At 33.7% G+C, this 15000-nt stretch overlaps 1 protein-coding gene across 1 annotated transcript in view; it reads right to left on the reverse strand.

Moving 5' to 3' along the window:
- Positions 1-5062: 5062 nt before the first annotated feature.
- LOC113828990 (TBC1 domain family member 13) overlaps positions 5063-15000 on the reverse strand; it is an 11304-nt gene continuing 1366 nt past the window's right edge. The window contains exons 3-10 of the mRNA XM_027382060.2: positions 14988-15000; positions 14405-14555; positions 13968-14124; positions 13143-13347; positions 11373-11574; positions 10863-10985; positions 10625-10682; positions 5063-10196 (exon numbers count right to left, since the gene is read on the reverse strand). The exon at positions 14988-15000 is cut by the window's right edge and continues 113 nt beyond it. Of these exons, the coding sequence (XP_027237861.1) occupies positions 10098-10196; positions 10625-10682; positions 10863-10985; positions 11373-11574; positions 13143-13347; positions 13968-14124; positions 14405-14555; positions 14988-15000 (1008 nt within the window). The 3' untranslated portion in view covers positions 5063-10097. The remainder of the gene's footprint in view (positions 10197-10624; positions 10683-10862; positions 10986-11372; positions 11575-13142; positions 13348-13967; positions 14125-14404; positions 14556-14987) is intronic.

Here is a 15000-nt window from a genome sequence, read left to right on the forward strand (position 1 = left end):
ACCTAACCTAACCTAACCTAAAACCAAACCTAACCTAGCAAACCAAACCTAACCTAACCTAAAACCAAACCCAACCTAAAACAAACCTAACCTAACCTAAAACCAAACCTAACCTAACCTAAACCATTAACTAAAACCAAACCTAACCTAACTTATAACCAAACCTAACCTTACCTAATCTAAAACCAAACCAAAGCAAACCAAAGCTGACCTAACCCAAACCATAACCTAAAACCAAACCTAACCTATCCTATCCTTACCCTCAACTTAACCATAACCTAAAACATAACCTTTAACCAACCTAACCTAATTAAAATATCAACTCGTGTCAGAGAGTACAGAGAGTACAGAGAGAGAGAGAGAGAGAGAGAGAGAGAGAGAGAGAGAGAGAGAGAGAGAGAGAGAGAGAGAGAGAGAGAGAGAGAGAGAGAATACAGAGAGAGAAAGTACAGAGGGAGAGAGAAGACAGAGAGAGAAAGTACAGAGAGAGAAGAGAAGAAGAGGAAACAGAGAGAGAGAGAGGAGAGAGAGAGAGAGAGAGAAGAGAGAGAGAGAGAGAGAGAGAGAGAGGAAGAGAATATATATATATATATATATATATATATATATATATATATATACATATATATATATATATATATATATATATATATATATATATATATATATATATATATAGGGAGAGAGAGGGGAATATATATATATATATATATATATATATATATATATATATATATATATATATATATATATATATATATATATATATATATATATATATATATAGAGAGAGAGAGAGAGAGAGAAGAGAGAGAGAGAGAGAAGAGAGAGGAGGAAAAGCAAAGAGAGAGAGAGAGACAAGAGAGAGACGACAAGAGAGAGACGACAAAGAGAGAGAGAGAGAGAGAGAGAGAGAGAGAGAGAGAGAGAGAGAGAGAGAGAGAGAGGAGTGAGAGAGACCCAGAGAGGGAATATATATATATATATATATATATATATATATATATATATATATATATATATATATAGGGAGAGGAGAGAATATATATATATATATATATATATATATATATATATGTATATATATATATATATATATATAGAGAGAGAGAGAGAGAGAGAGAGAGAGAGAGAGAGAGAGAGAGAGTACAGAGAGGGAGGGAAAAAGGCAAAGAGAGAGAGAGGACAAAGAGAGAGACACTACAAAGAGAGAGAGAGACACGACAAAGAGAGAGAGAGACGAGAGAGAGAGAGAGAGAGAGAGAGAGAGAGAGAGAGAGAGAGAGAGAGAGAGAGAGAGAGAGAGAGAGAGAGAGCGAGAGAGAGAGGACAAAGAGAGAGCAAGAGAGAGAGGACAAAGAGAGAGCGAGAGAGAGAGAGGACAAAGAGAGAGAGAGAGAGAGAGAGAGAGAGAGAGTGAGAGAGAGAGAGAGAGAGAGAGAGAGAGAGAGAGAGAGAGAGAGAGAGAGAGAGAGAGAGAGAGAGAAAGAGAAGAGAGAGGGGGGGGGAGAGAGAAAGAGAGAGAGAGAGTACAACACACACACACACACACACACACACACACACACACACACACACACACACACACAGAGAGAGAGAGAGAGAGAGAGTGAGAGAGAGAGAGAGAGAGAGAGAGAGAGAGAGAGAGAGAGAGAGAGAGAGAGAGAGAGAGAGAGAGAGAGAGAGAGAGAGAGAGAGAGAGAGAGAGAGAGAGAGAGAGAGAGAGAGAGAGAGAGAGGGGGGGGGGTTATGGTTTTGGTTAGGTTTTAAGTAGGCTAGGTTAGGTTAGGTGTTCTTTTCTGCTTTGCTTCGGAACTATTATCATTCCGTATTTGGGCTGATGTATTATTCAAATCCAAATCATTAATATCTCTCTCACACACACGCGCGCGCGCGCGCGCACACGCACGCACACGCACACGCACACGCACACGCGCACACACACACACACACACACACACACACACACACACACACACACACACACACACACACACACACACACACACACACACACACACACACGCACGAACACGCACACACATTCTTAGCATGTTTCAATAAGGGAGAAGGGCTGAGCTCAGGTGGTCCCGTCTGTTATAGTTAAATTGTCGTACAACTTTTAAAATCGATGCACATTTCTGGCACACACTACGTGTTTTGGGGAGATTGTTCCATGCCTCTTAAGTTCTGTTTGGGAAACTAAATATTTTGACATCTTTATCACTTCTTTTTACTTTAAACTTTTTGTTGTGGCCTCTCGTCATTCTTGTGTTCAATATTAAAAAGTCCTCATTATCTATCTTTACTAGTCATGTAATACAGTTGAACAGCATAATCATGTCCCCCCTTTTCCTTCTTTCTTCCAAGGAAGTAAGTCCTAATTTCTGTAGTCTATCTTCGTAACTTGTATCTATTAGAGTAGGTGCCAATGTTGTGGCCGCTCTTTGAACCCTTTCTAGCTTGTTAATATCTTTTTTTTTTTTAAGTGTGGACTCCATACCACTGCACCGTACTCAAGACTTAGTCTTATGATTGCTATAATGATCTTCACCATATCTTCATCCACATACACGAATGCCCTCTTCATGTTGGCAATCAGTCCTGGTATTTCATGGACCGTTTTATTTATATGACAATTTGGATTTAGGTTTCTATTAACGATTACCCCAAGATCTTTTTCCCTGTCAGCTGCGTTTAATATTACGTCTCCTAATGTATATTGGAATAGTGGGAGATTTCTACTTGCTCCGAACCTGACTACGTGGCATTTATTGGTATTGAATTCCATTTTCCATTTACATTTCCATGTGAATAAGTTTTATATGTCACTTAGGAGGCATTGGCATGAGACGTTGTCTGTTATCCTTTTTTTGTATCTTCGCGTCATCTGCAAACATATTTAGATTACTACTTGTGATTATGTTCGACCCTAAATCATTGACGAAAATAGTAAACATAATCGGCGCCAACACTGATCCTTGAGGCACTCCGCTGGTTACTCGTCGCTATGTAGAATGCTTCCCTCTAATTACTGTGTTAATCTATCTTTCACGAGGAAAGTCTTTCATCCATGCGAGTAGAGCCTTTCGCTCCACCTAGGTGCTCTAATTTCCATAGTAGTCTTCTGTGAGACACCGTATCAAAAGCCCTTTTAAAGTCCAAGTACACACAATCCACCTAGCAACCTCCTTGTAATATTTCAGATACTTTACCATAAAAACAGGAGAATATTTACACATGACCTTCCTTCTCTAAAACCAAATTGTTAATTTGATATCATTTCGCGTTTTCAAGTATTCCAACCCATTGTTTCCTAATTATCCTTTCTAGCAGCTTGCATACTATACTAGTTAATAATGAAACTAGTCTATGATTTAGATGGTTTTGTTTGTCGCCGCTCTTATATACGGGTGTAACATTAGCGAGTTTCCAACTTTTTGGTAGTTTACCTTGTCTCAGTGAATTTTAAAATATTAACAATAAAGGAGTACATAGTTCATTAGCACATTCAATGAGAAACCCAGTTAGAAAGTTCATCTGGTCCCTCTGCTTTGATCTTGTCTAATCTTTTAGTAGGTCTTTTATTTCATTCTTTTTGAGGGTGATGTTTTCGATGTTTTTTACGTTTGTACGGGTAATTACCATATCATACTATGGATCCTGAACACACTGAAATTTCTCATTTAGGATTTCACACATTTCTTCCTCCTTAGAATAAATCATGTTATTGTCTTTGATGACGCTTATTTGATTTCTGCTCTTAGTTTTACTATTTATGTAGTTAGAGAAGAGTTTTGGTTGACGTACATCTGTTGATTATATCATTTTCAAAGTCTGATTTCGCCTCTCTCATGGTTTGGGTATACTCATTTCTTCCTAATTTATAGATTTCATACGCTGCTTGAGATCTATGTCTTCTTAATCTTTTCCAAAGGAGTTGCTTGTTTTCTCTCGTTTTCTTGTATTTATCATTTAAACCATTTTTGGCCATTTCTTGTTTCAGATTTGAATTTTGATATCAATTTTTCCACTCCTTTATAGATCTCACCAAATTTTGAATACTAAACATCAAGGTTCTCATCGCCCAAAAGCGTTTCCCAGTTTATACTATCAAAGAAATCTTTAAGGCTTCTATAATCATTTCTTTTGTAATTATCTTTTCCTCTCTTTCCTTGTTTACGGTGTTTTTCTTTTAGCAGACAGTATTTTAGTTTAATCACTACATGGTCGTTTTTTTTCCTAAATGAGGATATTACTCGATATCCGAAATATCATGCTTATGAATATTAGGTCAAGCATAGACGGCCTATCTAGCCCTCTTATCCTGGTATGATCTGTTACATTCTGGAAAAGGCAATGCTCATTTGAATTCTAGTAATTAAGCATTCCCCGATTGTGGTTGCGCTCTAGGATCGAAACTTTCCCAGTCGATTTTGCTATAAAAATCCCCTGTGATAAGAATTTCTTTTGCATTAGTTTCTGAAAGCTGTAGCACTTCTTCCAGGCTCTTGCATGTGTTTGATAATTTTCTTGAGACCACACCGACTGATAATATCCTTGTAACCACACCGACGTATGAGGTGGCATGTGTACCGTTTGTTTCTACCTCAAATACCTTCAGTGTGTGTGTGTGTGTAAGTGTTTGTGTGTGTGTAAGTGTTTGTGTAAGTGTGTAAGTGTTTGTGTGTGTGTGTAAGTATTTGTGTGTGTGTGTGTGTAAGTGTTTGTGTGTGTGTGTGTAAGTGTTTGTGTGTGTGTGTGTAAGTGTTTGTGTGTGTTTAAGTGTGAAAGTGTTTGTGTGTGTGTGTGTAAGTGTGTGTGTAAGTGTGTAAGTCTCGAGGCTACAATATTTACGTGGATTTTGGTAAAAAGACGATTGTAAGTAGTAAAAATATGTACTTATCAACAGTTTGATGTAAGGAAATAATTAAGGACATTGTGGAGAAAATGAGTGAAATTAAACAGTATAATAAAGAAATATATAAATTTTCATAGATATTAGGATGGAAAATAATTTGCAGAAATGACTATTTTTTAGGATATAAGAAAAATATCCATAAACAATTGCAAGTTTATTAAAACAGCATTTTTGATATAAAACTGCTCAACTGCAGTTATTTTATATGTATAAAACATACACATTACAAAGCTATAATAAATATACATAAAGAAATCTGGAATTGTTATATGCATTTGTAATTATATTATATAGGATTCTTTTTTTGTTTGACTGACAATTTTAAAAATATTTTGAAAGTAACTTGATATGTAATATAATTATGCTAAACCTTATAAGACTGTCTAGCTTATTATTTTATATTAACTATTAGCAAAGCTTGAAAAAATCAGTACTCATATGAAACAATTACATTTTCGTCTCTAACACCTTTTGTTAAAAAATATAAACAAGTTGGATTAAAGCAATGCAAAAAGCAGAGAAAAAATGGAAATATGAAAAATAAGAACATCAGTTTTGAAAATATCATTGTTTTACTTTTTTTCACAAGCAATGCTCTTTTCCTAATTCTTGACTTTGAAATATGGCTGGTTCTTGAAAAAAAATGTATATATATATTGACTGAATGGAAGGTATAAAATTCTGTTTTCTTTCCTACGTGTTGCTATAGTCCTCCAGTAATACAGAAAGGTGAGCTTAAAGTAAAATCGAGTACTGTATACCAAACTTTATCACTAGCAATGATAAGTTTAGTTCAAAATATAGATGTACATTTTTGACCAACATTAAATTTTCTAATAAAACTGAAGAGGAATGTCTTTGCATTTTAAATTCAATAAATACACAGTTTAAATATACTTCATATTACATCATTAATAACTTGGGAACCTTGAATCACTTGATTATAGATATCTTCTACACATCACTACTTATTATTTATACATTAGAGCATCACCATTATATTCTTAAAACCTAAACCTGATTCCTATTTATCTACATAGTCATTCATAAGTCTAGTCACATCAGATATTGGAAGGCTTGGAAAATCTACAGCAATGAAAGCGAGAATCACTTTGTGGTCTACTTTTATGCAACTCTTAACACATTGTATAACATAAAACTTGCCTCTACAAAGAAAGCACTGACATCTATGAAAAATAAACTTCAAGTTTTATTCACAATCAGTCAGGGAATTAAAACACTTTGATATGAAATTTTTTTGCCTCCTCAAGGTTTATTCCAACTAAATGCTTATTACAGCAAAAGATCTACATAACGCTGGCAGCTGAGCTTTCAGTTCTTGTAAAAAGAAATAAGTTGTGCTTTATGATTTTAAATACTTTTGAGTTATTTATGACAACTATTGATTAGGAATATTTTTCATATATAAACACTGGTAACTATATCTTTGCAAAAATATGACTAATTCCGCTACAGCATAATCAACAGAATATACCTATCACTAATCAAAATCTAGGACTTATTATTATATTACATAAGACAAAAATCTGTTTCCATTTTATGAAAGATGCTGCACTAAATAATTATACCATCAAATCAACATTTCTGCAAGCATCCTTTCAATTAAATTAAGTCTGATAAAACTTTCATCAGGTACCTTCACGCAGTTGTAATTCATCACGTATATTGTTTAGAAAATTGTTATAGAAACGACTAACCTTTTCTGTATCTCTTCAGACCTTTGTAACAAATCACATTATTGCTCAGGGTACAATTTTTCTAAACTGTCTTCAGGTTATTATATATAGAGTACATATTCCCATAAAAAGATTCACACAAATAATTTAAACAAAACTGTCTGCAAGAATTTCATATATATATATATACCGAATGTACAGTGTATATATAAAGAATATAACAAATACCTGCATATACATAAATACTTTGAAAATTAATACAGTCAAGTCAAAGACAATCTATACACATATCAGACACCTAAGAGCATCTTTGACTTTTTATATTAGGTAATTTTAATTGTTAACCTACACCATATATACAATTGCTTCTTTTCCATATATATATATGTGTGTGTGTGTGACCTTGAGTTAAAGCATTTCAAAATAGTTAGAAATACATTACATGCCTATCAAAAATACAAATAGTTGTACAGTTACTAAAAAAACTTTTCTATTTGAGGTTCTCTCTTTTCAGTACAATGGCCTCAGCTTATTCCCTTGCACTTTGTTAAATGTAAAGCATCACAGAGTCATGTTTAAGTTTTTTATTTCCATTTCATTCATTTTTGCTTTAACATTAGGCTTTTGCTTTTTCTCTTCTATACTAGCATCGTAGACCTGAGTCTGAGTACATTATTGTGATCAGCTAGTGAGTTGCAAGTTGTGCAGTATTATGAACTCGTCCTCATGCGCAACGCAACCACACAGTTATTGCATTGTACACTGGAAGGTTAAACTAATGTTTCTGGTCCTTAATGGTATTCCAGAGCAAATATTTGAACTCTTGTGACTTGAACTGAAAAATTAAACTGAAGAGCACAAAGTAAGTACCAAACCTCCAGTCAAGAGGAGTATGTAAGTAATTCGCTACTAACCAATATGTTTCAGTTATACAATATCGCTCTTCATCTCCAGCAGTATTTGTAACCTTATCAACATTTCAAATTGCATTCATCATAATAAAAACAAACATCTCCATTTATGAACCATTTACGGTTTATAAGCTGAAAAAATATGACAATGCAAATAGCACAGATTTTCTATTACAGGAAAAAAATGTAATAAAATCTTCTTTCATGTGTTAATCACTGAAACATCACACACTTATATAAACAAGAGATATGTCATATGGAACTAATTGTTAACATGATGCATGGCATTATAAACCCATGTAGGGCCTGAGCATTTCCAAGACTCCAAGAAGCTGTTAGAAGTAGCCCAAAAATCCTAAGAAATCTTATTATTAAAGCAAAAATTATAAGGCAGGTTTTTTAACAAAAGGGATTGCCTGAATTTGAAATTTAGGAAAATAGTAATCATTTCAATCAAAAGAGAAATCAACTTTCACAGTAAATTTCTCAACTCTGTCTCAGAACACCCCTTTTTTCAACTGCATCCAAGAACAAGAAACAGACACTTAACAACTTGCTTGGCTAACAGTATCTAACAAGTCTAATGACATATGATGTTAACAAAAGTCAATCAAAGTAATGATGGGTTGGTCCTACAGGCAGAGTAGAAAAAGAAGACTGAAAATAATGCAATCTTCTGAGGAGAACTTAGAAGACTTATATGATATCAATGATGGCTGAAAAAATGAAAAATGAATGTCGACTAAATACTAGATTTTACATTCAATCTTGAGCTTCATGGAAGAGATCAAATAAATAAGGCAGAGCAGTAGTTTCACAATCAAATATATTACATAAAATACTAATAACAAGTACTGTAAGTTAACTAGTCAGCTCAGTAACTCAGTATATAAGGATTTAAATCTTAAACAGTTTCACAACTGAACAGTTCATATACTTTAAGTAATGTAATGGTAAATCAACGATATAGTATCCCACTGGCAACCACATAAATAGGAACCAGCAACCAAAATATTTTACAGCTGAGGAAAAATTAACAGAAGGGAACATAGTGCAGTAACATAACCAGTGTTTTAAAGATCATACAAAAAAACTTAAATAATAATAATAATAATGGAAAAAAAGTAATAAAATCTAAAAATCACACAGCACTACCTTTATATCTACATTATATAATCTTAGTCACATACAGTTACAAAAATGTTTTTAATCTCCTGCAAAACATCCCTTATCGTTACGTTACTCACAGCCCAGTCTGATCCACGGTGGACCAGCACCTCTTAACTTACTTGGCAAATACTTTTGAAGTTACAGTATGGTTAATGTATAAACACAAGTACAGACTGGCAATCAACTTGAAGCCTGATAATGTATGTCACTTGGGTAAAATTACAATAATCATTTATTATGTCTTATCAGTGACATCATCTTATTGCAGCTTGTTTTTCTTTTTCTTTCTTTTCTCCCTTTCACTGATCGTGACACTTCATCTTTCATAAATTGATTTCATTTTATTTTTAAAAGGCTTCAATAAAGATTGATATTTCTCATAATATCCCTTAAAAGATAACTATCTAGAATCTCCCTGAATATCACAATTATTAGTATATAATGTATATGTCACAGTTACTTTGTGTCTGAAATATAACATTCTATTTACAAATGACATCCACCTAAAGAAGACATTCTATACACTCCTACACGTTTGCATTTTGAGCCATGACGCATGGCCCTTTTATCATGGTTTACAAAAACGATTAATTGTTTGGAAAGACACGAGTAAGAATTCCCTTGTGAATTTATAAAGGGTCTGTCATTATATGACCCACACCAAAAATCTAAATTATTTTTATTATCACCTTTATTATATATCTTGCATAAAAATTATCCTAGGAAATCAAGTGTATTTTTTCTTTTTCTTTCCTGAATGTCTTTTTTTTTCTACAGTTGATTTTAACCTCATGACATGCAATGTTTGACTGTAAACATTGATGCCAGTGACAGAGAAACTTATTTTGAGCTGTATATAGGAGTTATAGCTTTAATACCACCTACCACACTTTCCATGACATTCACAGGGACACAAAATGTTTAAAGTACCTGTTTTCCATCATTTAAATCACATGCATGCATGCATGTGTATGTGAATGTGTGTGCATGTTAATGTTGATATGACAAACTTCTCACTTAACACTAATCACGTAACTCATTTAAGAATACCCCTATCATGTAACCCAATTAAGAAAATCCCTTTCTAAAATTATTATATCTTTATGTGACTACAATGATCAGTCCCCTTCTAAACATAATTTTCCAATAAAAAAAATAAAACTATAACATTAATAGTAATAAAATGTATAAAAAAAAAAAATTAAAAATCCATTTGTGTATCTTACATCACAACACCATCTGAGAACTTTCAGTTTTTGCTCAATATTATAAAGATGAACAAAGAAAAAATAAAAACTAATAAGAAAAAAGAAATGAATCAGATAACTACTCTTGCTCGACTTAAATCATAGCCCTAGTGCCGCTGTAGGGCCCCTCGTAAGATGCAGATCGGAAATGTCAACTCGATGCCTCGGTGCCAATCCCCGCCTCACCATTGCTCTCCACTAGTTCTGTGGCTTTGCTCAGGAGTACCTGGATATCGCCTGGAGGGTAATGCTGCAATGGAAAAATGGACCGGGTTTTAGGGTAAGGATATAGCGGGTGTCACCACTAATTTCCATGCTTTCCTGAGCATAATACTAAAAGCCATAATAGTAATTGCCCTAGTAGTAACAGAAATAGCAATAACAGGCCTAGTGGTATACCTAGTGGCATAATAATAATCATAGAAACAATAAACATAATAATAATAATAATCTAAATAAAAAAAAGATAAAATATTGTTTTTATTATAAATAATAAGAGTAAAAACAGCAATAACAATTGAGTAAATAATAATAATAAAATAAAACAATAAAAAATATATATCTAACATTTTCAATAATAAAAACAAGAAGTGTTATCAATGTCATTTATCATTATAGTAATATTACAGTACTATATTTCCATACTATATTTCAACCTAACAAAGTTGTAAATCTCACCTGTAGTATTTTCATATTACCAGCAAAGTCATTTTCCATCATAACATCTCGCTGTGTCCTGCCAATTAATTATGCAATTCAATAAAAGTGCTTGGCTTTGTCAATATAGATCTCACTTCACATGACCAGGAAAAAGAAATACTAAGGAAACTCTCGACAAACAATGTTCAAAAATAATAATAATAACAGCATGAGAGAAAAGCACACAAAACTAAAATGCCTTGAGGGAGACACATACACCATCATCGCAGTGCACACTTGGATGAGGTAACTGAAGCGGTCTGTGTCGGCAAAGAGGGAGTCCCATACCCGGATGACATCTGGGAGGTCAAACTCCTGGGACAGCAGAAGGGTCAACCATCTGATGACGAGCATGAAATATAAGGATATAACTAAACCTTACAGGAATCACTGATCTTTGTTATATCTAGTGACTGCTTGACTATACTGTTTTATAATTCAAAGAAAATCAAAAGTGATAGTGATATTGTTTTATCATGTATCTCAGTTGGTAATATTTCACAATTTATTTTAGTATTAAGACAGGAATTTCTACTATCGTGGCTAAAAATACCTTCATGCCATTATAAAGAAACAAAACACTATCATATTACCATCATAAATCTTAAAAAAACAAAAAACAAAGAAAAAACACATTATATAAGTAGGGGATTATGCCACATTATCCTTTCACAAGCCTTTAAAAAATTCCCAGAAACTTTCTAAACCAGGATCTCAATCAAACTACCTGAAGCTGAAGAACTGCGGCTTGAGCTCCTGGACACGCAGCCGATCCCAGAGTTGGTGGTCGTGCTGCCTGAGGTTGGCCATTAGCCTGTTCATCATAGCCCCAATGCCACTTTCACTCTCATCCAGTGTGCGGATGAAGAAGTCCCTGATCTCGCCCATTAATGAGATGAAGCACCAGAAGCAGTCAGCTTCGGCCATTTCTTTGGAGAAAGGTTCGAAGAAAGGTTGTCAGGATCTTTATAGAACATCAACCCTGATATCATTCTTATCAAAAATATTACTTTGATATAGTTTTTGGCATTATGCTTTAATTTGCACTTCATTTACCTATTTACCAAAAAAGAGATATACTACTATGACTGCCTATATAATCTGGTAAAAATAGGTCAATAAAATTATATATATGAATGTAAAAATCGTCTATAAAATAAAAACACCTTATAAGTCAACAACACACCATAACAAAGATCCTTGTCCACTTTTGAAAGAAAAATAAGACAATATTAAAAGTCTACAAATAAAATTAGAATACACACTACATTTAATATCAAATGACTGATCTGCAAAAAGTTTTTACACCTCGTCAGAGGGCTACTCATGAATAAAAATCAGACAAAACACAAAAATCACCATTGCTGTCCTTTCATGAGGCTAAATTCCTATAAAAAAGTTAGTAATTGTTGTATCCCTGAGAGAAATCCTTCAATACAGTTGTCTATTTCATTTCATAAAGTGTTATGAGAAACTAAGAAAGGAAGGAAGATCCCATTTACACATACTGCAGTCATAAAAGTCAAAGTTGGCCTACTATCTTCCATCCTTTGTGAATCTCATTGACAAATTTTCTCCTAAAGACAGAGGAGACAACTTGTAATTCCTTCTGCTCTGACAATACATTTAGCCCTGTAATAATTATTGTATTGTATTAGAGACAGCTGATTAGGTACACTAGTGGATAACTGAAAATACAAGCAAATACAGAAATATGAATATTATTTGTCTGATAAACGACAGCACTTTATCTATAACATATAATTTCTGATTCAGAAAAATGCATGTCTTTATGAACCATTTGCTCAACATACCAGTTATCATTATACTTAATCACATAAATAATTAAACAATATAAAGACCAAGACATACACATACGCCAAAATCTCAACCAGTAAATAAAAGAACCACACCTTACAGGCTTAAAAATATGTACACCAATAATAAAATAAAATAATAAAACCACTGTATTGCAAAACAAACCTGTATCTAAATCTAAAACCAACTGCCATTTTCTTTCATGATTACATGACAAAACCTGACAAATATTTATGGAAAAGTGGATTCTAACACACTATACTGTACTTATACTGAGAAATTAACAACTGAGTCATGAAATAATAATTTTTAGACATACAAATTCAAAACTTCTTTCACTAGCAATGATGTTTCATTACTGGGAGTCCTTTTACTATCCCAGCCCTCAAAAATGCACTATGGTGAAACTGCCTATGTTGGGGAATATCAAACCCACTTTCTACATAGTTTCCTTAAACTTTATCATTCTATTCTGCTTACTTATGTCGCTGAATCGGATAACAACATTAACAATATTTCCATGTACTATTACTTCTTGATAAACAACAAAAGGCCTTCATAATTACATAATATATGAATAAAAATAATTCAAAAGTGCTCAAAAATACATCAAACCAAGCAAATCAAAAGAAATATGTAAATGTAAAAAAAAATACATAAAAAAGTATTTCCACCTTACCTCTAAAGGCTTCATTGGGATCACTCGCAAATGTGTAGTAAATGGGCCCAATAATTTCATTCATCCCCTGCACATACGACTGCCCTGGATTGAGCTTTGCATATATGAACAAAATCCGTTCTACAACTTCCCAGTGTGCTTCAGATCCAGGTGAGAGTGGATGGTAGTCCTCTGTTGTGGTTGAGCGACGGCTTACTGATTCCATCTGTTGAGAGGAAATATTAAAATCATCCTAACAATTATTAGAACAATGGTATTAGTGGTGATAAAATTTAAAATCTCACTAATAATACTAATGCAGTTAACGATACATATGTATTTTAATTTCTATATAGTTTCAACAAAATTGTGTATTTCCTTTTTAAATTATCATGTAGTATTACATATAATACTGTATGTGATGCTGTAAGTCTATATACAGTGTTACAGTTTTCAAATCAAGAGTAAGCATTCATCCTATTTCATGATTAATTAAAGCATCACACACTGGACCTAGCAGTCCACTGTATTTGCCCTGTAGAAGAAGCTTGCATATTCCATTAATGAGAAGCTCAAGCTGATAAAGCTGAATTGTTGTCATCTGGTACTACTACGAAAAATCTTAAGTCGATTTCATAGTCTGAAGGCATGCGCATGTTAAGGTGTAAACATTTAAATGGTGGGGACTGTGTATACATGTCTATACATGAGGGAATATGGGTGTGTATCTGGATATTTATGTCTATGCATTAGTGAATATCATATCTATATCAATATCTATTTATCAGTCTATTCATATATCTATTTATCTATTCAATCTATCTATCTATCTATACAGAGTCCTACCTTTGTGATCCCTAGTCCCTTTCTTGTAACCGATGATGCCGTGAGGGAAGAGTGAGTGACACGATGACTCAGTCTCTCCACGTCTTGGTCATCGACAATCAGTCTGCAAGGGTAGTTTGTCCCACGCTGAAAGAACATGATGTCTGGACAGAGTCGTCTGCAATGAGAACATATGACAGCGGTAAAATGGGTATCTCGGAGGACATTTCACAGATATATCCAAAATTAAGCCTTTCATAATTTTGAATATATTTACCAGAATGTTGTCTACAGTGATTTACATTTTCTTTTTATTCAAAATTACATTTCTTTTTCTTCAATACTTCTTTCAATCCACTGAGCAACAATAATAATACCAGTAGAAACAAACTATATAAAAATTATCAAAAACGGAAATCACCGTCACAAACATAAAAAATCTAAGATGACCCTCCTACCTGACATCTTTGTCTATTTGTGCCAAGACCTCGTTGTCCTTGAAGAACGACCCCCACTGAGAATCTGGGTTTGGATTCAGTGGATGGTCGTCCACGTGGTTGTTGCCACTGCCATTCTTGCTCAGTCTGGCCGGTTCCACCACCATCTCCTCTGCATTCAAATAATTCCAAGGCATGTATTAACTCCTCTCTAACACCTTGGAACAAATCCATGACAGAGAAGTTAACAAGTAGGATATATTCCATGCTTACTCTCTGTCATAAATGCCAAGGAATGCCATAGTTTTCAGATTATATTCTTCACCTATAAGCATTATCCAAAAAATAAAAAGACGCAATTACATCATGGTCTGTGTAAACATTTAACAATACATCTATGATAACCTTTAATTCATCACCATACCATACATCCAAAGAAAATTTTCAAATCTACCAAAAATAATAAAACATAATCAAACACCTACAACATATGTTCATTAACAAGGAAAACCAAAAACCACGACCATACATTCAATTACCATTCCTTGTATAAACAAAATCAAACATGCAAAAAATGAAATGAATCAATGTCCTTCATACTCACCCACAAAATGCTG

This window comes from Penaeus vannamei, chromosome 1 (assembly GCF_042767895.1).
Source record: "Penaeus vannamei isolate JL-2024 chromosome 1, ASM4276789v1, whole genome shotgun sequence".
Taxonomy (NCBI): Eukaryota; Metazoa; Arthropoda; class Malacostraca; order Decapoda; family Penaeidae; genus Penaeus; species Penaeus vannamei.